The following is a 20,858-nucleotide window of genomic DNA, read 5'->3' as shown; positions in this document are numbered from 1 at the left end:
TGCAATGTTGAGTAGTACACAAAGAACCATAAATAACTAAATCTAAGCTCAGGAACCATTCCATTTTGACTCTTCAAATACTGAGCAATTTCTAGCTCTTGCAGATAAATCCAAAATAATATTGCCTCAGGTAGTATTTCTGTAGTGAGACCAAAGACTTTTTTCAAAATCCTGTATTTAATATTTAAAATTTGCATTTTGTTGAAACTTTTCTAACGGTACAGTCCTTAAGGACAGGTCAGAAGGCTTATAGACTGTTGAATGTGTGACAAAGAGGCCATAAAGAATCTGGTCAGATGTAGCTAATTAAAGGTAAATGAAGGACAGCTGCTTTTTATGTTTCCAGCACATCTTTGATCTGCTCTACCCCTCAGACCTCTGTGGACAAGGTAGTTAAATACAAACTAGGAGGCCTATTTTAAAGACATTAAAGCCCTCCGGGGCAATCGAGTGACAGTCCAAACAGCCATAAGCTGTTTGCTTTATTCATTAGAGAACTTTAAATGTGTCAAGAAATAGAATAATGTCCATGCTCTTAGATCAGCATTAGCAATGAAGATTACAACAGCTCTGGGACATATGAATGGGCAAACTTCTTATGAAAACAAGTTTATTGAGAAGCATTTTACTATAATGGCAAAGAAAATATAGGTTACACATTTTCATTGCAGGGATATTGATTCAATATGCATTGAAATATCTAAAGGTGTAGTGACACAAACATCATGTAACCCAGTGCTGACCTCAGTGGTCCCTTCAATCATGTTTTAAAAAACTTCCTTTTCAGACACACATGATGGAAAGAATATGTCATATGTGAGTGACATAATAGCACGTAACACTTGCTGAAAAATTTATGGAGAATTTACACAGTATATGGTCTTTCACTTGTGTCTAGAGACTCAGATACTTAAGTTTGTAAATTTCAAGTGTTTATTTTATAAGTCAAAGCTTTAATGTCAATACAACATCAGTAAAGGATGTAGAAAGACCAAAAAAAGGGGAAAAAAATGAGTTAGCTATATAAACAACTCTTTATTGCTAGTCATTTTGTAAAAAGTGACTTTGTCCAGAAATATTTGCAAGTCAAACTCAGTATATTTTTTGAGAATTGTTTGATATCTTAAGGTTTTATTACTATTTTGTAATAGGAATTGAAATGGAAATTAAGGTGAAGCACATTTGTGTAACATTCTAAATGGTAAATTCTGAATATACATGCCATATTGCCTCAATAATATTTAAGAACTTAGAGAAAATATTTGCTTTTTTTTAAGTTGCATGCTGTGTTTTGCTCCATTATCTCTTGTGTCAGTACCTAGATGTTGTATGGTTTGCATAATCAAACTCTCCACGGTATTCAGCCCCACTAGACCAGCTTTCATATTTTAAAATCAAGTAAAGGTGTGAAAAATCTGGAATTTTAAAATGGTCGTGTCGACTGCCTTTTTTACTGTGTCATAAATGCAATTTTCATAATTCTTACCATACAAAGAACATTTTACCACAAGAAGGCTCTATGTGAATAATGCAGTTGGCATTGCTGGCCTATGAAAGTGCCGTATGCTATTGGAGTCTGGAAGAACCTTTCTTCCAAAGAGATGTAGATGTAGCAGAAGATCCTCTGTGGACTAGCCACTGATCTTTACTGGGTGATTTGACATTTCCTCTTGGTCTTACTATAGATGTATTTAACTATACATAGTTTAAAACTAACTTGATCCTTCAAATTGTCATAGATTTGTCCAACGGCAGATATTTCTGAATTCAAGTCATAGACATGAGGTTAATCAAGTTGGTAGGTCTGTGAACCAAGGACTTAACTTTTTCATTTTAAAATAAGCAGGAAATAAAAATATTCAAATTAAACTGTAAGATGGCCCTTGTTTTTGCTTAGCAAACAGTACTCAGAGCATGTAACTGAGCACTGAACACTTTAATTAAAGCATGTTCAAAGATTCAGTGAGCTGTGTTCTAAGCAACAATAAGTATAAAGATGTTGTTATTGCTGGCAGCATGAGCATAACGTACTGATTTGGCTGACAGTGCCAAAAGCATTGTGAAAAGCAAACAATGAATAAATTTGTGCTAAAATTAGAGTAGTTTGCATATGTACTTTAAACCTTGAAGCTAGATATTTTTTACCCAGAGGCAAGAAATATAATGGTAAATTATTACAGAGCTCTGCTAAATAAAAGATAGATAGATATTGTGGATTGAGGACCCGTGATTTTGGCTAGCATGTTCCACTCACATTGAATCCGCATGTATCAGCTTGGCTGTGTGTTAGACTGGGGAAATAAAAAAAAAGCCCATGCTGTGGTAAAACTACTGTGAAATGGAAATACAATAGCTTGATAGGACCATTTATCTTCAATTTAAAGCTCCAATAAAAATAAGTCAAAAAGGCAACTAAAATATAATAATAATCTTAGAGGATTTAACAACCTTTATTTTTCCATTTTTTAAAAAACTAGCTGAGACACTGAGACAACTATTAAGACCTTCACAATATGTTCCTTCTTGAAAAATGCTGCATTGCAAATGTTGGTTTATCACCACAATAACTTCTCAGTACTTATATGTGCATGTATTATCATAAGGTGAAATTGGCCCTCCCAAAGGCTATAAAGGTTTCTGTATGTGTGCCCATGTATAATCACAACTTAGGTTTGAGTATCTGGTATTCATGGCATGAGTATTTAAGAGGATCCATACCATTTTCTGTCCTTGTTCACTTACCAATTTTCAAGCTCAGCAAAAATAATGGAATATAATTACTTTTATATTTGCAATAGGACGGAACGTTTACAATCTGGTAATAGTAATGCTTTCTTCAGCTGGGCAGCAAGCAGTAAAATGATGCAGATACTAGGTAAGCTTTGTCAGCACCAAGGGTGAGCAGTCTGAACTATCTGATGCGTTGAGCGTGAGCACATTCCTAGCTAGGTCTGTGGATTGGGACTTGGGAACTGAAGGGGATTTACAGCTGAGCAACAGCCAGTCGAGATGACATGTTGCCTGAAACGCTCTTTCTCAGCTCGTGTCTTCTACACATTTAAAATGTCATTCCCCAGCACTTGGGTAACCTTTGCTTGAAACCTTGAAGATTAAAATGCTAGTTTGCTATACAGTCAAGGAGCCATTATGAATTCAACACAGGCTGAGTTGCTTTCATGGAAAGAACTCCAAGAACACTGACCACTTTCAGCACAAATGCTACAGGCCAAACATCAGAAATTTCCATCTACTGCTGAAGTCCCAGGGTTTTTTGAAATCCAGAAAATCACTGGTCCCAACCCTGCTATTCCTGTTTCCAATCAGCAATGTTACACTTCCAGGTTGCATCTATTAGAACACAGTTACCTAACAAGATGTTGAGCATGACCCACTCCTCCTGTAGGCATGCAAAAGCCTTCTTCTACAATGCGTTAGGTAACGACGGTAAACCAAAAGCTCCTCCTGGGATTAATTGTGATCAGCTAACACATTTTTAAACACAGACATCCTTGTCCACACCAAGGGAAAAATCATATTCACCATTTTGTTTAATTAACACGTTTTCTAGTATATTTTCTCCGTGTAGACAAGGTCTCTGAGGAAGAATGACTCATGAATGCAGCACTGCCATTACGGAGTACTTTTTGGAGTAACTTTCCATTTCTCCACATTTTCTAAGGAAAGCATTGATTTGGCTCATTACCTAACAGGTTAATTAATGTTTGTGAGGAACTCCAGGGTACCATTAGTTAATCCCATACCACACTGCTAAATAGAATCCTGGGCAAGAGTTAAAATAAGTGTCACGTTCTTATGCGAAGGCTAATATGTAGCTCTTTTCCAGCACAGTCCATGCATACTGCTATACAGTTTTCCTTGGAGCCTACTTGACACATCTTACAATTGAGACAGGCACGATACATGACTGACTCCCTAGGACAGGAGTGGTCCTCAACTGCCACATGTTGCAGTGAACCCAGCTTTTTGTGGACTTTCTGGGGGAGCTGTGCCCTTACAGAAGAGATAATAGTTTTCAGTGCCTATGAAGATGGAGTGGAGACAGCAGGCTGACAGAAGTTAGACTGTGTAGAATCGACACAGAGATACTTTTTGCAGGCATTGATTATTTTTCCAATAATGCTGTTGCAATCAGAAAAAGTTTCCATGCTTCATCTTGTCAAATAGAGTGTTTTAGCCAACAGACAAGCAAATCTAAGAGAAATTTGTCATTGTTTTTATTAGGATACAAAGATCAACACAAGATTCTTTCTTTCAGTCATATATTCTCAGAAGGAAATGCATAGTACACATAAAATATTTATGATCATTTCTTACATTGTAACTATATCTATGCAAAAGCCAAAATAAATACCAACTGTTCCAGCTATACAATATACAATGCCTGATGTGTTTATTGCCACATTTTCTATGACCACTCTCCTTTCTGTTGTGTTTCTCCAGTGATTGTGTTATTCCAGGAAAATGAGTAACACAAGGGGAGGAGGCTGCGTAATGACTTCTATGCTGTAGGAGGTTGTCTGAACTAACACATGGATCATGCTCTACACGCTCTACATCTCTTCAGTCTGTATTGGAATCTGTGTTCAGGGTGTACTATGTGGTAAACATGTAGAGGGTGAGCTACTCAGGTCTCAGCGTGTATCACAGACGCTTCACTTTTGAGTTCATAGCTCTGAGAGTTGAAGAAGAGCTGAAGACAAGAACTGGTCTCCTAAGGAGGACCAAAGGTATAATGATTCTTTTTTTATCTGTGCTATTTAGCAAGTACTGTTAGCTAGATTTCATTCTTTTTCTCCCTATTCAGTGAATAGAGGAAGTATGGAAACACCTGGGGAGATGAGGACAGCTACAATCCTGTGCTGCTGAAATCTCAGAATTTCACTTTTTGCCACATGGATAATTAGAGCACATTTTCAACAGAGTCATATTATTCTCAGGCCGTGTTGTATGATTATTGATACAAGATTTGCGTGCGTGATGGAAAAGAGGAACAAAGAGCAAAGGAACTCAAAATACCCACTAGTCACCAAAATGCTTTCATTGAAGAGATGTATGTGAAGACTGCCAGTTTGAAATTTAAAGTGTGAATCTTGTATAGGGAAATGTAATGTAATCTGTAGTGGGAAACAATTTAAAAACAAAAGAGATTAGTTGGAAAAGGGAGAATGCTCTACTGAGGAGGGTCAGTTTGGGGTTCAGTATTTTCTGTCATTTTATTCCCTCCACGGGCTCAGTTACTGAGCTGGATATTTTACTTAATAGAATTCTGGAGTCCCTTCTCGGTTGTTGATATTCCACTTGTGAACGCTCAAAGGATGTAAATGATGACAGCTGGTTATTTCTTCAACACAGAGATTTTGATTATGTCTTGTTTTATGGTTAGTATCCAGTTTTCACAAGGAATGTTCTTCCACCCAGAAGACAACAAATGTTGGACTGACCTAGTAATTGTTCTTTCCTATATTTCCTTTGGGCTCTTGTTCAGCTAGTTGGATCTGAGTTGCTTTAAACATAATTAGGCCATCATAAATCACTCTGGGTTAGTTCACATGTGACATCACCAGGAAGACCCAATGGGACGATTAGAATATGGTTTTGGACAATCTGTAGCTATGTTAACTACTTTATATCATGAAAGTAAAGTTGGTAAACAGTAGTCTTTAGTGTGACAAGTTAGAATATATTGCACCCTGATAGAGCTGTTCAGCAAATTAGATTTTCATAGTGCTAATTGAATTCGTCACAAAGCTGATGAACATTGGCTAAAGAAAGAGCAATATATTTTATTTTATTGAGCACAGCTCAGAGTGCTTGTAATTTAGGAGGGCCACCACACTTTCTGGGCAGGCTATCAAGTAGGATGTTGTAATGATCTGCATGACTACTATAGTAGATGGGAAAACGTAGTTTGTGTTTGTAGCTGTTCAATTCATGTCTTGCACAGTGTGCGCTCCTTTGGTGCTCTTCAGAGAGCTGTGTCATAATCCCAGCATCTTTTGAAGAGTTCTGTCTGGTGAAGTCGAGTAACTGTACACCATTTAAAACCTAGTGCATAATTAAATGATGAAACAAAGGAAAGACTAAGAAAGGCAGATAACCAATAGAATCCTGAAGTTATCAAAACAGAGCTCTTGCCAAGGACCTTGGAATTCATCTGATTCAGTTGCTGGAAAAATGCCTGAATTAAAAATTATCCTATGAAGACCAAGAAAATAGAGCCAAATTCTGGCACTGTACGTTTTTCCTCCCAAAATGGACATTAATGCTGCAAAAACAGAAGAGAGTGAACAACCCCTGGCCCCATGCTTGGCCCCCTACTGTAGGTTCTATCTGCCAAAACAAGATGGAATAGGAGATCAAAACCAAGGAGGGAAGCTGGAAAAGGAGGGTGATTGGAAAGGAAAAACTCATAGGCTATGCCCCCTGCTAGCACCGAAACACTCAACTGCCGCTCCACTTGCAAAGCACCTGTTGGCAGCTGTTGTAGTAGGTTATAGGTTTTGGGACAGAATCGGGATAGGAGACTTATACTCTATGTTCCCTTGTGTGACAAGTGATTTGGCCTTATTTTGGTAAAATCAAAGTAATTCCTGGGCAATCATTACAGCAATAAATATACCTGCTCAGAAATAACAATGACAAGCTTTTGCTTTCTAGAAAAAATATAACAAATATTAAATTGCATGATTTTTAATGACTCCTTACTATTGATATTAATAGTCTTTGGCTAATACCACCTATGTTTTGTCTTCCTTTTACCCAGAACTGAAAAACCAAACAATGTTACATGGAGTGGAAAGAAAATACAACAAAAAATGATCATAAATATTAACTGATGTTGTCATTCAAACACAGTGACAGGAAGCTAGGTGTAAGGGGTTGTCTGGCCAGTTTTATGTTTTGCAAGCTTTATACATTACAGTGGAATCATAGAAAAGTGGGATAATTGCACATGTTAAATTAGAACTCTCAGCAAGTAGTTTATATCAAGAATTCAGTTTAAACATTTTAATAGCCTCAGAAACTTTCATGTAAACCCCTGTTCAAATACATTTAGTTGAGAATTTTAGCATTAGTTTATGCCCTCCTTCTGTTACTAGCTCGAAAAATTACTTGTGTTTCTGTACAAAAACTTTTGCAGCCCTTTGTTGTTATATATATAGAGATTATTCTTCCTTAAGAGAAATATATAGTAAATATTAACAATATATATATTTGATATGTAAAGCATATCAAGCAGAAAATAAATGGTTATATATAAATATAGGTATTTATTATAGGCTGAGTTAAAAACTATTGCTTTTATTGGCTGTCCTTTGACTGTGATGAGAATCTTCCCTCTGCTAATGCTTTGCATCAGTGTAAAAGGCTTACTTGTCTAAGTACCTGTATTACTCAGAAAGTTTGGATACAGTTGAAAGTAGATAATGTTTTAGAATTTAATCCTTTCTTACATAAACTTAAAAATCCCCAAAGTTTTCCTATTCTACTTGAAACACTAAACTTATTAGTTCTAAAATAATTGAAATTTGAAACTTTAAGCCTTCCTTAGATTTATGTTCAGTAACAAAAAAGAGAACTTGTTTCTGAAGCTGCAGTGTACGAGCTACCCAGCAGAGCTTGGTTCTTTCACAAAGTCCACCAAAAGTCTTTCTCCATCCAATCTGCCAAAGAATAGGGTCAAAATGCAAATTCCATTACTTCAATAGTTTGTGTTGAACAGTTCAAAATGAGATTTTCAATTTATGTTCAGGTTGTTGCTTTGTTTTGCTTAAAAAGAAAAAGTAGTTGAGTAGCCTAGCATGTAGTAAATTGTCTTACATATTAGAGACTGTTAGCTTTAGTGACACCTGAGCCCAGCCGTATTCTGTGACATTAAAATAAGAGGACAGGATCTGGACCTTAAGACAGTGATAATCTGAACAAAGAGAGTATCTAGCAGGACATAAGCATGTGCTTAATTTTAGTGGGACTGTATTGTATGCATAAAGGAAGGAATTTGCAAGTGTTGTTAACTTGATAAGAATGCTTTCCTGAATCAAAATTTATGGAAGTTTAGCTGTGAATGACTAAAAGATGCATCCTGTATTACAAAAGGTTTCTAAATATTTTTTACTATAATAATAAATTAAATAGATGCATTCAAACATTGTAGTAAGTATAGTCTTCACAAACTGTTTTGTCTGTTGTAGCATTAAATTTATTACTCTAAAAAAAAGAACTGTGGATGCTTAAGAGTTTTAATAAAGCAGGGCACAGATACTTCAAAAGCATGATAATCTAGTATCGTGGACATATGGATACGTGTTTTCTTGGCATTCAAACTCTTTTAAGATTTGTATAGCTGTTTATTTATCTCTGCACATTGACAGATCTCAAAAATCCACTTTTACTATGGTCCTCATAATACATCTTTTTATTATATGTTTGCTGTTTGGAATGAGGGTGGTATACGAAATGGACAGAGGATTAGACAAGCCTAGAAAATGTAAGCAAATATAGAGAAGATCTGAAAATTCTCCTGGGCAATGTATGCTGGGGAGCATGGTCAAAACGTGGGTGGTAAACTTCTGGACTTTTCATGAGGTGTCAGGTGTAATAAAGTAACAGAACCATCTTTGAAGCTGGTGGTGGCAGGTGCATTCGGGATTTTCCAGGTCTCTTTTTTTTCTTGGCATTCCCCTCTTGCTCTTCACACCCTCCATTCTTGGACATGGAAAGTCCCCAGCATGTGAATTGAAGTGCTCATGATGGGTGGTGGAGCAGGAGGGGGAAGACCCCTGGCTGTGCATCAGCACAGAGCGGGACAGGATGACCCCCTAGTAAGGCTGCAGCTCAGGAGCCAGCTTAGGAACCAGCTGTCATCTTAGCATCAAGGCTGGCTGAGCCCCCAGCTGTCATGCAGTGTCCTTGGGGATTAGTCTTACAAGACAAAGAAGCCAGTGCCAACCTGAACTCCCTTCCTTCACTAGTTTCAGCAAGACTTAATGTGTTCATTTATGATGCCAGTCAAATGTTCCTGCTGTTATTAAGTCAGAAAACTGAGGAAAAAATATGGGTAAGTTGATCATGTAGCTTAAGTCTTCATTTGCCCCTCTATAATGAACAACTAGCACCATTTACCGTCTAAAATCCCAATATACCATAGAAGAGTGTGTTTAGCATACGAGGTATATATATACTCTATCATCAATGATATGTTTAGATTTTTACTTTACTTTTCAAACTTCAGAAACTGTCAGAATCAATGAAAATTAAACTACTATTTGTACAAATGTTTATTAGGCCTTTTTTTATTATTTTATAGGTCTTGTAGAAATTTGCCTGATGCATCCCCTTGATGTAGTGAAAACAAGGTAAGATTCTGCTTGAACAGGTTTTGTTGACACTGGAAGATATCCAAATTAGGAGCTGTCAGAAAATTAAATGCTAAAACTTCTCTAAGTAAGATAACTTGTGCCTTTAATGACATTTATATTTACTTACCTGTATCTACAGCATTTGACAGATGGAATTTGAATAGCATGACACGTTTCTAATTAGAGGTCATCTAAAGGTGTTAAATCTGTTTTATGACATGTTTTTTTAATGTTGTAACAAAACCCTATAACATGAAGAGGGCTATAGTTACATTCACTTACTATATGTATCATCTGCAGCAATGCTTTTATGTGTAATTGGGAAATACCATATTGCCTCCAAAATAATTTTCACAGATTTTTGAGACCTAATAAAAATAATAAAGTGTTCCATATTCTGTCTCTAAGCTAAGTAACTTCATGCTTTTTTGTTTGTTTGTTTTGATCTTTTTATCTGTCCCTATTTTCTTTCTGAATGTTTGTGCTTATGTGAGCATAAATGGTTAAGTGACCTGGAAAATTTGGTCAAATGACAGTTTTTTAAGTGTTGATTATTGCCATGGAAAAAGAATTGTGTTTCTAGTTTCTTGGATGTCTTTTTGCTGTTCTATGCTTATTAGTTTTCATATCAATTCATAAGTGAGTGTTACCACACATGAAAAGCAAACCAGAATGCAGAAGTGTGAAATAAGGAGGAGAAAACTTTTCCCGCCATGTGTTATGGGCAATGCCAATAATTACCATATACTGCTCCTAGAGCTCTATCTAGGTTTCAGTCACGTAGACAGAAAAGCTTCACTAGGAGATGAATCAACCCAAAACAAGTTATGAGGACAGCTGTGGATCTCAGAAATATGCTTGAAGGAGTCAATGATGACTTGAGATTCTAGTTCCAGTTAGCCAATATGTGAGCTCATTGTGGATTTATTTGCAGCTTCTGTTTAAATCACATTCTAGGTTTTGCCTAAGACTTTGAGATACACTTTTCTGCAGCTTGCAAGCTTGCATTTTGCAGAAGGAGGCCATCTCTTTGTGGTCCATGTCCAACACCAGAGGATGCTAATGCAGGCTCCATCCACGTTAACTGCTGCTGAGGTGCTGTAGGTACTCCTCAGGGCTTGGAGTTGGCTCAGGCGATTCTTCTGTATGCCTTCATAGTATGGAATATGTTGATTCATATAGAGACAATACACCTGGTAGTGTCAAGGGTCCTCTCTGCCCCTCCAAGTACCACTGAGACCTTCCTGTTAAAACAAGATTTGCGTAAAAAGATTGACATTAAAGACTCAGAAACAACAGGGTACAAGCAAAACAAACACAAGACCAATTTTAAAAGAAAAAAAAAAGTGTCTTGCTCTGCTGTCACGTGGTCCTGATGAGATGTGCTTTAGTGACTTAATTTTGGCAGGTTGTGCTATAATTCACTTATAGCTCTCAAGCTTTTGGTTTTACCTCTTCCTGTTTTCCTCTTTGTACTAAACCAGGAGACATGTTCTTCTGTAGTATAAATGCAGCATCAGTGATTTACTTCTCATGTCTTTGGTGCCTTTGAGGTTGTCATCCTGCACATCCTTATGCTTCCAGTCTTGGTTGAAAGAACTTAATACATATCCTCAGAGTCATTCATGATTTAGGACATGCCACATATCATATATCATAAAAAGCATTAATTGCACATCTGTTCTGATAAACTGGCAATCAACAGATGTACTTCCAGCTTTCTGACAGAAACCACACATACAGTGGACTACAAGGATAGATTTCACCATTTCTATTCCAGATTTTACTGGTTTTGTATACTTTTAGTACTGAAAATGTTAATCAGATCCAAGATCCAGAAACAGAAAGCATTAGAGTGTGTACAGGGATGTTTCTGAAGCTTTATCAATTTTTTTAAAAGTATAATAAAAATTAGGAACTCTTTAAATGTGAAATCTGCGTCCATAAACAGTGGAATTAAAGAAAGCAGGAAAAAATAAGAGAACAGAAGGTGTGCAGGAAAATCGCATTATGGATCATGGTGAAACCAAGGGGCTGAATCAAGTAAAAAAGCCATTAAGCAAATTTCTTCATTTGAAGAAACTTCAAGTGAAGTTTACTTAACTCTTCCACCGAGTTAGCTGCAGCTTTGCAGAAGTAGGCAGCACCCGAGTGATAGGTTTGTATGTTTTGTTGATGCAGATGTATTCAGAGATATTACACAGATTTTGCAGTACTTTTCTGCTGGTCTTAGCAGATGTTAGCACTTCAAAATATATACATTTTGAAAGCCAGTGACAAAACCAAGAATAGAATATCCTTTGATCTCATCTGTCATTCCATTCCCTGTTCCTAACATCATGCCACTTCCTTTCATTTTGTAATGGACCAAATTTACTATAGCAGATTAATTCTTTAACAGCCTTGGAGAAGTTCAAATGAAACATTGTTTTTAATTCTGAACTTTAGTTTTAGAATGTTTTCTAATACATTTTCCTTTACTTCATTCCTTTCTTGCAGTGCACTTACTCTTTTTCAACATGGTATTGATAAGCTGTCATTTCCTAATCACTTCCAGCTATTACAGTTTTGATGATTTCTTCAGGGTTTTTTTTTTCCTTAAGGTTAGGTGAAAGGATGTCTAAGAGCACCATTTGTTGCTTAATTTTTATGGTGTTTTGAGTTTCCTGCTTTTTTTTTTATAAAGTTTTTTTTTGGTGGACAGAATCCCATCCATGGCCTTTTCATATTAGTGGAATCTTACTGATCTAAGTTAGCATTCTGAAGGAGTTTGGGGAAGATGCCAAAGGCTCACATCTAGTGGACTGGTGGCTTAGCATCATTTCTTCATTGATATTTTTTTTTGTGTGTATGTTTTTAATAAAAAATTGGAGAAAATAAAGTCCCTGTCAGAGATTGTTTTGAAACCCTGGAAGATGGCTTGGCTCTTTTGTGACAATATTTTGCAATAACTTTTCTGTGTTTAGTAATTTTCTATTATTCTATAATAACAATGCTAGACTTGTTTATCTCCTCACATCAAGGGAGGAATAAGATATGCATATAAATACATGTTTATAATCAATAGACAAGCCAAATGCTTAATGGACTGGGTTTTGCTAAATGGGCATTTGAAAATCATTTTATTTTGTTATCTACGTGAACACCAAAGCTCATTGCTTTAAGGCATTTATATAAGCGACCTAACTAGATGGAGGCAAATATGATCCATTGTTTTAGCTCTATGAAACCCACTTATTCTTTGAAATAAAGCTTTTTTCTCAATTACAAGATATATTGGTGTAGTTTCTGCTGAGACACTATTAAAAAACTGTGTGAAACTTTTAATGTCTCAGTATAACAGAGACTCTGGTAGATGTTTTAGTTATCGGTTACCCTTATGATGGATTTAGCCATCTATAGACTAAATAAAGCACTGAATCTCTGTTCTTGTCGTCCTGAATTCAGTTTTCACAGAATTCAGTAAGGATTTATGTGTGTGCCTATATATGAGCAGGGAGAGACGTAGCAATTAAGAGCTTTCTGGTACAGATACAGTTAAGGCATGGGTCTACTTTTTAATTAAAATACCTAGATGATCTTTCTTCGCTGGAAAGTGAGGAGAAAATTGTCCTGCTCTGGATAAAGAATTATTTTTGCTTATTTTGGATTTTAAATGTAATGCAGGCTCTAATGTAATTTTCACACATCAGACTTACCAAAGGATGACAAAAGGGTATGCTAAATTATGATACATAGGACAAGACATTGTCGTATATATTACTTTAAAATTAAAAAGTAGTAAAGTGCTTTTCCAGCTAGAGTTTGTCCTTTGTGTCCTAGTGTCATATGTTTTGACTTAAGCAAACTTAAAAAATTCAGAACTTAATAACATTTTATTGTTGGAAAATTAATACTTGTGCAACGGCTTAGAGGTGTAGTTGGAGAGTGAAAGGAAGAGAATTACAGGGAGTTGTCTGAAATCAAGAGAAAGCTAATGTTGTTTGAGGCATCAGGCAAGCAAGCCTGACTGATAACCAGAGGATGTTACTGTGGTCCGTCTGATGGCTCCAGTTTACGCTCTCATGTAGTCTTATAGCCTTGAACAGCTTGAATTTTCAGAAAAAAACAACTTCTTTTCTTTTTTTTTTTTTTTTCTTATTTCCCTACTACTGCATTGCTGACATTAAACTGACATTTTCAGGAGCTTGTTAACTTCCAAACTACATGTGCTAACATATATTTTTCCTTGCTATTACATTTTAACACCTAAAAAAATGTCTCCAATCAAAAGTGATATTGCAAAATTAGAACTATGATTCAAAATAAAATTTTGGCTGATATTTCCTCAGGTTTATAAGCTGATTACCTTTACATGTGCTTTCTCTTTTTCATTGATTACCATCAATTTTTATACAGCTGAATTTTAATGACTCCACTGTTCTTAACAAATTTCAAAGTTGCCTGTGCAAGTATTCATATGAACTGTGAAGCATATCAAAGCAGAAATAGTCATTTTGGATGTGACTTGGTATTGTGTAGTTAGGAAATGGAAACCATACTTTGAAACTTCTTTAACAGTTATCTACATGACAGAAGTTAATAGAAGACACAGACAAAGAAGTGTACGATTAAGTGCTTTCAAATAATAGAGGAAAAAACAACAAGACATCACCAGAAACTTTCAAATACACAACACATCTGAAAATATTTGTGCCTGAAAGTCCTGTGAACAAGAAAAATATTATGCGGATACGATGAATCATTTACTTACCTCTTTCATTTTGGCAGTAGTTTGACATCACTATACATTTTGAGACAAATATTTGAAAAAAAGATGGTTTCTTTCACGTCAGACTAATACAAAATTGTGCTCCAGACTTCAGTGAAGATAGATTAGTCCATACTACTTGAGGATTTTCACTTGTATTCAATGCATTCAAAGAGTTCTAAATGTTATTGTAGACCGACTACCACTTAAAGGACTTGGAGAAAGTCCAGTTTATTAATAAATTAAACAATGTTTAATTAAGTTAAAAGTTTCCTAACAAGTTAAACTTATATCCAACAGGCAGTGTTTTAGTACTTCTTTGGTTAATTCAAATAATGATAGTTCCATCTGATTTTAAATTTTTTTGCTCTTTATTTAAACAATCTTTTCTACTTTCAGACATAATTGTGTCTTCATAATAAGCCTCACATTGGGATGGGTGTGCGATTTGGAAAGCAATGCCTAAGAGGGACCCAGGAGGCATTCTTTCAAAAGCATTTACGTCAATTTATGAGAGGGATAAGTTAACAAGTATAGCTTGTTTTCCTGATCAACCTATTTGACTTCCATGGTGTTTCTTAAAGCTGTTTCTCACCTTTGGCAGAATCTGGGGAAGGTGCAGTCCATGTTCCTTCTACTTTAACACTTTACACTGTTCAGCATTGGATTAGAATCTTCATGTAAACTGACTTTACATCTTATGTGTGATCCATAATATCAGCATTAAAAAAATGAGGCAAATAATCCACCCTAGAAACTTTGGAGAAAGTTTTCTAGTCATCATAGAGATTTTATGGTTTGCCACTCTTTCTGCAAAAATCTAGACCAACATCATGCATCTAAAGCCCTGAATTTAGAAAATAATTTGGGATCTAAGTCCAAATTTGGACTCTGCGTTACAGACCCATTTCTAGTCAGCAGTTGTTCTGCTGATTTGTATGCGTGTTTATCCATTTTGTTCCTTTGTTCCAATTCTGTCATTTTGGTCTTATTAAAAAAGTTCAGCTTACTACATGTGTTTCCGATCTCATTCCATCTGTTGTTTTGCAAGAGCTACTTCCTTTATATCATTAATTCCTCTTTGATTTCTGGTCTTTTTTGTTTGAGTGAGCAGTAGTGGAATCTGTTTCTGAAAAATGTTGGTTTAAGGAAGAGTTCATTGTCCTTATACAATGGTGCCATTTCCAAATGACCATAGCTCACTTAGTTCGCATCAGGCTGTGTTAAGCTCACATTACTTGATGCAAATTGCTCTAGTTAGATTCAGAACAGTTTTAAGCAGAAAATAGTCTTCCTGTCCTGGGAAAATTATCAGGATAGCAAACAATTCTGTACTGGAATGAACAGTTGAACTCTCAGAAGACTGTTAGAAAAACAGTGAGTTTTGGCCATGAAACTCTTCATTTAATTAATTCTGAATTTTGGAAGTTTTCACTTCCATTTATTTTTATCTTTGTTTTCAACTACTTACACATGATTTTGAACTAGGGAAACAGAAGTTTTGGTTTGAAAATGTAAAGAACAACATCCATTGTCATCTAGAAAAAGTGTATAAAAATGTATTGAAACTGATCACTTCCTGACAAATGTTTTTTCATTTTGAGGGAAAAAAAAAAACTAGTAAAAATAATCCCATACCAACTCAACTTAATGTCCTTATTTCAACCAAATGTCAAGGCTTTTCTCTGGGATTAGTTTTACTTGATTTATCAGTGGCCTTTGGCACAATTGGTCTTAGGGTTTGTGTGCATATTGTAGCTTACACTCTGGTTTTGGCATTTGAATTTCAGCATTGAAATACTTTGAATATTCCGTTACAGATCCAAATTTTGTATAATATGAACTTATCTCAAGTTTACAATAATTTGGATGTGGATGTGATCCAGGACTCTGTAATTTGCCCTGTGTTTTCCTTCTACATACAATCTGTTAGGAATTAATAAGGGCACACAGGCTAATAATTCCTGCTAGATGTACTATTCCAATTTAAATCCTTCCCTGAATTAAAAAACAATATTGATGTGCACTGTTAAACAGATGCTCTGATTTGCAGTGCTGGTCAAAGGAATTTCTGTTCCTATGTGCTTTTTTCTTATTCATGGGCATGCCATATGTATATTTCATAAAGAGTGTCAAGATCCTTTGGGATAAAAGGAACTGTATAAATGCAGCTTCATCATCTCCTCATGTGATACTGTGTTATTTGTGATCAAATGAGAGAATTGCTTGATGATATCCTCATTTCAAATCAATGTAGATTTTTGTAAAAACTATAATATGCATTGTTTCTTGATTTCGAATAATCTTATCCCTTCTTTGATAGACACTGAATTTGTGCACCATCAAATCAGACTACCAGAGGTCTGTTTTCTCAAGCTTTTCCTTAATTTTCATTAAGCATTCTATCATTTACTTTGGTTTTTTAATTAATACTAGGTGCTTTTCTAAACAGCTGGAAAACCATAAAATAATAATTTCCATCTGACAGCATGGTATGATGATACCACGCTTTGGGTTACATATTATCTGTGCTGTCTCACTGGCCATACCAAAAGTACCCTCAGTTTCTTGAGTCACCTGTGAGCTGTAACAACCTGGAGTTTCTAACGTCCACCAAATAAGCCATGTCGGCCTTCAACGTGCTCAGGATGGAACAATATAATCTCTGTTTCCATTTTAAAGGATCCTTTACTTGTTTCTGAGGTTGTTAGGTGAATAAAATGAAATAAATGAAAACTCCAGATGCCTAATTAGCTATGTACATACTACAGGGATGCAGCTGTCCAGTCCCTTACGCTAGAAGGAAGAGAAATGGCTCTATGTAAAGGAAGCAAGTGTTGAGACCATCATGGGAGAACTGAGGAGAGAGGCAGTAGTAGATGAGGTGATGAGCTTTTCAGGAGAAGAGGAAGCAGGACAGTCTCCCACAGAGAGAAAAAAGGAAAGAATGCCTGAGCAAGAACCAAGGCTGATGAATGTGTGATGGTTTTCTTGCATATTTTCTTCTCAGTCCAGTAACTGCAGAAGGTGTGGTTTAGGTTTCTGAAAGGAAGCTGGATCAAAGCTGACTTGGAGTAGCCTTAGTCCTCCAAAAATGTAGTATGTAATGTTGTCTGAGATTTTTGTTTTGGTACATCTTTCCGTATGTCCTTTTACATACCCCAAAGCACAGCTCTGTCTAGTAGAACCCTTACAGATGATTCCTTGTGCAGCTGATCTGGGGAATAAATGGAAATCATGCTACAAGACATATTGAATATTATCAGTCCTACCAGTGACAATCCTTCCAACTATGGACATTTGCAAAGCGTAAATATGCATTTGTTTTCTTAACAATTTTATGCTTCTTATTTTGCTTTTCCTCCAATTTGGACAATGAGCTAGAATAGTTCATTTTAGGTCCCTTTACATTACATTTTGCTTTCATTCTAATGCCATATCACAATATTCTTTTTGTGTTTAGGTTTCCAGTACTTACAAAGTTCATGTAAACATTTCCTGGCAACTACACGGGCAGAACTTATAATTTGACAAGACCCTGAGGGGTTTCCCTTCTATAATTGGCATCTATATATTTACATGTTTTAAAAATAAATGTACACACACATATTTGGTTGTTTTGGTACAGCATCTTCCTTGGTAGAGAAAGTGAAGTTTCTTCATGTTTAAATTCTCTAGCACTGGAAAAACCTGCAGTTGATTAGCTGTGTCCGCATGATGCAGCTGCAAGAGGATGGCATGGACTGCATTTTGTGATTTCATGAGCTGCCCGTTGTGCACTCGCAGTTTAAATCCAAGCAAGCTCTGATTCTTTTTCCTTCGTTTTATTTTTATCTTAATTTTATGAAAATATTTCCTTTCATAATGAGGCTACAAATAACCCTCTTCTAGACAGAATAGGCAAATGGGACCAAAAAGCTCCAAAACTGTAATTATGGAGGAGAACCTTGAATGGGTTAGAGATATGACAGAACAGTTCCCTTTTCATGGCACTGTCTGACAGGGAAAGGAAGAAAAAGGAGAGAGCCCAGGACTAAATGCCCTCTAAAATATGCTCACTGCACTGCTGGCAGCTTCGCTAGTTAGACCCTACCAAAGAAATGAGAGAGAGTGTAGAAACACTTGGATTCCCTTTTAGTATCTCAAGATTTCTACAGATAATCAGGATGTTTACATGAGTCAGAAACCATGACCAAATCTTCATGGTAAAAATGAAATTCAGTTTGAAACAGTTTGGATATGTGGGTCAGCTGACAGATTTGGAAAAATATAGCCATATTTGTACAGAAAGTACCTTGTAGTATTATAGTGTGTGTTATGGTTTGTGTTAAACACAATAGTTGTGTTTAATTATTTTATTTAGATTCCCACAGCCTCAGGATATGCCATTGTATTGCTGTCCACAAAAAAAAAAAAAAAAAAAAAAAAAAGAATTACTGTAACTTATGTATCTTTTTTGAGTTATGTAAATTGCCTCAGTACCCCTTATACTCTAATAGTAAGAAAGAAACAATGTTGAGTCTTAGTGCTCAATGTAATGTGGACTATCCTGGACATCATTTATCAATCTGATTTATTTATTTTGAATGAGACATCTGTTCACCTACTCATTTGCTCATTCATGGCAATGAGGAATGGTACCAGAAATGCTTACATTTTATCCGGGGCTCTACTGGAGGCAGTTTAGTCTACTTCAGTAGAAACAGCACTCTAAAATCACAGCCAGTTCCCAAATGAGGTGTTACAGCCTGTGTCCATCATGTCCTGCCTCCTGCCCCTGCTCTACCAGCACTCAGAAATCCCCAGCCTGGTGCTGAGTTCAGCAGCCTTGCCTCACCTCATCCTGCCTCTCCACTCCTTGCTTCTGTTAGCTGCTTGGCCCCAAACCACAGCTTTTGTCCAGCCTATTTTAAAGTGTGCCAGGTGACAAGCTGCCTCTAATTCCCTTGGGAAGCTGCTGCATAGCCTACTGCTTCTCACAGCCAGGAAGTATTTTCTAATGTTCCAATATTTCCATTATGCAGTTTCATCCCTAAGAGCTACCTACACTCCCTTTACTGTATATTGTTCCACCTTTTTTTTATTCCCTTTAAACACAGTAGATGCATGCCCCCATTTTTCTTTTCCAAAGCCTAAATTAGTGTGAGATAATCAGAGAAGATCTTTAAATATTCTTTTTTCTGTATCAACCCTGTATTTAAAATGTAATGAGTCAAGTGAAACCATGAGGGATAGAGTGGAATGAGAGCAAGAACAGAAAACAGAAAGCAGAGGGCTAGGAGGTGAGAAAGTACATGGGATTCTATTTACAAAAAAAATACATGCTGAAGATAAGTATTTAAGATGGGAATTGGGGAGTGGAAATGAACAGATGTTAGCACAGTTACAAAAGTAGTCTGGAGACAAAGAAAGGGGATAGTTTTAAAAATGTATGCATTTTAAAGTAGTATTTTAAATAAGGATTAAGCAGCTGGGAAAGGTTACATAGGCTACGAGTTGGAGACATCTATGGTGTACATAAGATTTTCTTAAAACAATCTAACAAAGCAGCTGGGTGAGTTATTAACAGATGTTAATGATTTGTCAGTGGTATAAAACATTAAGATCACATTCAGGGGTAGACCGTGGTCATGCCTAGTTTCTCCATGGACAAAAATTTTGCATTAGACCACTGTCATGCCTGATTTCTAACCATGGACAGAACATGTCTAAAATAAAACAAGCAAGGAACCACTTTGTTAAAAAAAAAAAAGGGGGGGGGGGGGCAGGACCTTTGATTACTTTTATTATTATCTAGTCATGTAGTAAAATGAGTGGGACGTAGTTTAAAGTATGGAAAATCACTATTTAACATCTTCATTTACAATAAACAGAAAATAAATTTTCTACCTATTTACATTTCTTTTTTACTTACTCGTATTTGAGCTGGCTTTTAGAAGCTATGGATACAAGAGAATAAAGTTGTATATGTTGGAAGCACAATGTAACTGTAGCAATGCCAATAGTTCTCTCAGAGAAGTTGGCCATTAATACTGTATTTAAGTATGTCCCTAAAATAACTCCATTACGCCAGTAAGTGCCAAGTAAATCTATAAATAAACAAAAAGAGAGATAATATCTTTATGAACTATGCTTTTTGTATGTTTTTACAAGCAGATGCATCACTGTGTATTCTAGGTCTAGAGGGGGTTTTGAGAAACAAGAGTCTTCACGTTGAGTAGGATGCAAGTAAAATACCATCTCCAAAATAATCTTGGCACCATAGAGCTGTCTTTTGAATTTATTTCTCAAGAGAGTAAAAAACCCACCAAAAACCTAAGGAAATATTTGCAAGTTTTTAGCTGCTGCAATGTTGTAGTAAGCTGATGACTCCCTGGTGAGAAGGCAGCGGGTTAGATTGTGCTTTTACAACCCGAGTTGAGCCGGGGCAGAGCTCGGCAGCACTGGCTGAAGAGCAGCACACAGAAGGGATTGTGCCTCAGAGGTGCTGTGACCTTCCTAGTTTTCCCTTATCCTGGCAATGGATGATTGACCCATAGCTGTACTAATTTCTCGTAACTACACAAGTATTGCCATTCCTTATTCTGTTTTATCCATTTCCCTAAATCTGGAGAAGGAGCAAAACAATACCTGAGTACTGGCTGCCATATATGTGTCTGCAGTGGATTGGCTAGAAAGTGCTGCGAGCGCTCATATGTACATATGTTCAGGGTCTGTAACAGAGAGAA

At 36.2% G+C, this 20,858-nt stretch overlaps 1 protein-coding gene across 1 annotated transcript in view; it reads left to right on the top strand.

Moving 5' to 3' along the window:
* The window catches only part of SLC25A21 (solute carrier family 25 member 21), a 255,282-nt gene that overhangs the window by 132,906 nt on the left and 101,518 nt on the right, over positions 1-20,858 (top strand). The window contains exon 2 of the mRNA XM_037393514.1: positions 9,329-9,377. Within this exon, the coding sequence (XP_037249411.1) occupies positions 9,329-9,377 (49 nt within the window). The remainder of the gene's footprint in view (positions 1-9,328; positions 9,378-20,858) is intronic.

This window comes from Falco rusticolus, chromosome 7, assembly GCF_015220075.1.
Source record: "Falco rusticolus isolate bFalRus1 chromosome 7, bFalRus1.pri, whole genome shotgun sequence".
Taxonomy (NCBI): Eukaryota; Metazoa; Chordata; class Aves; order Falconiformes; family Falconidae; genus Falco; species Falco rusticolus.
The sequence above is the reverse complement of the archived record's forward strand: the minus strand, read 5'-3'. Positions and strand labels throughout refer to the sequence as shown.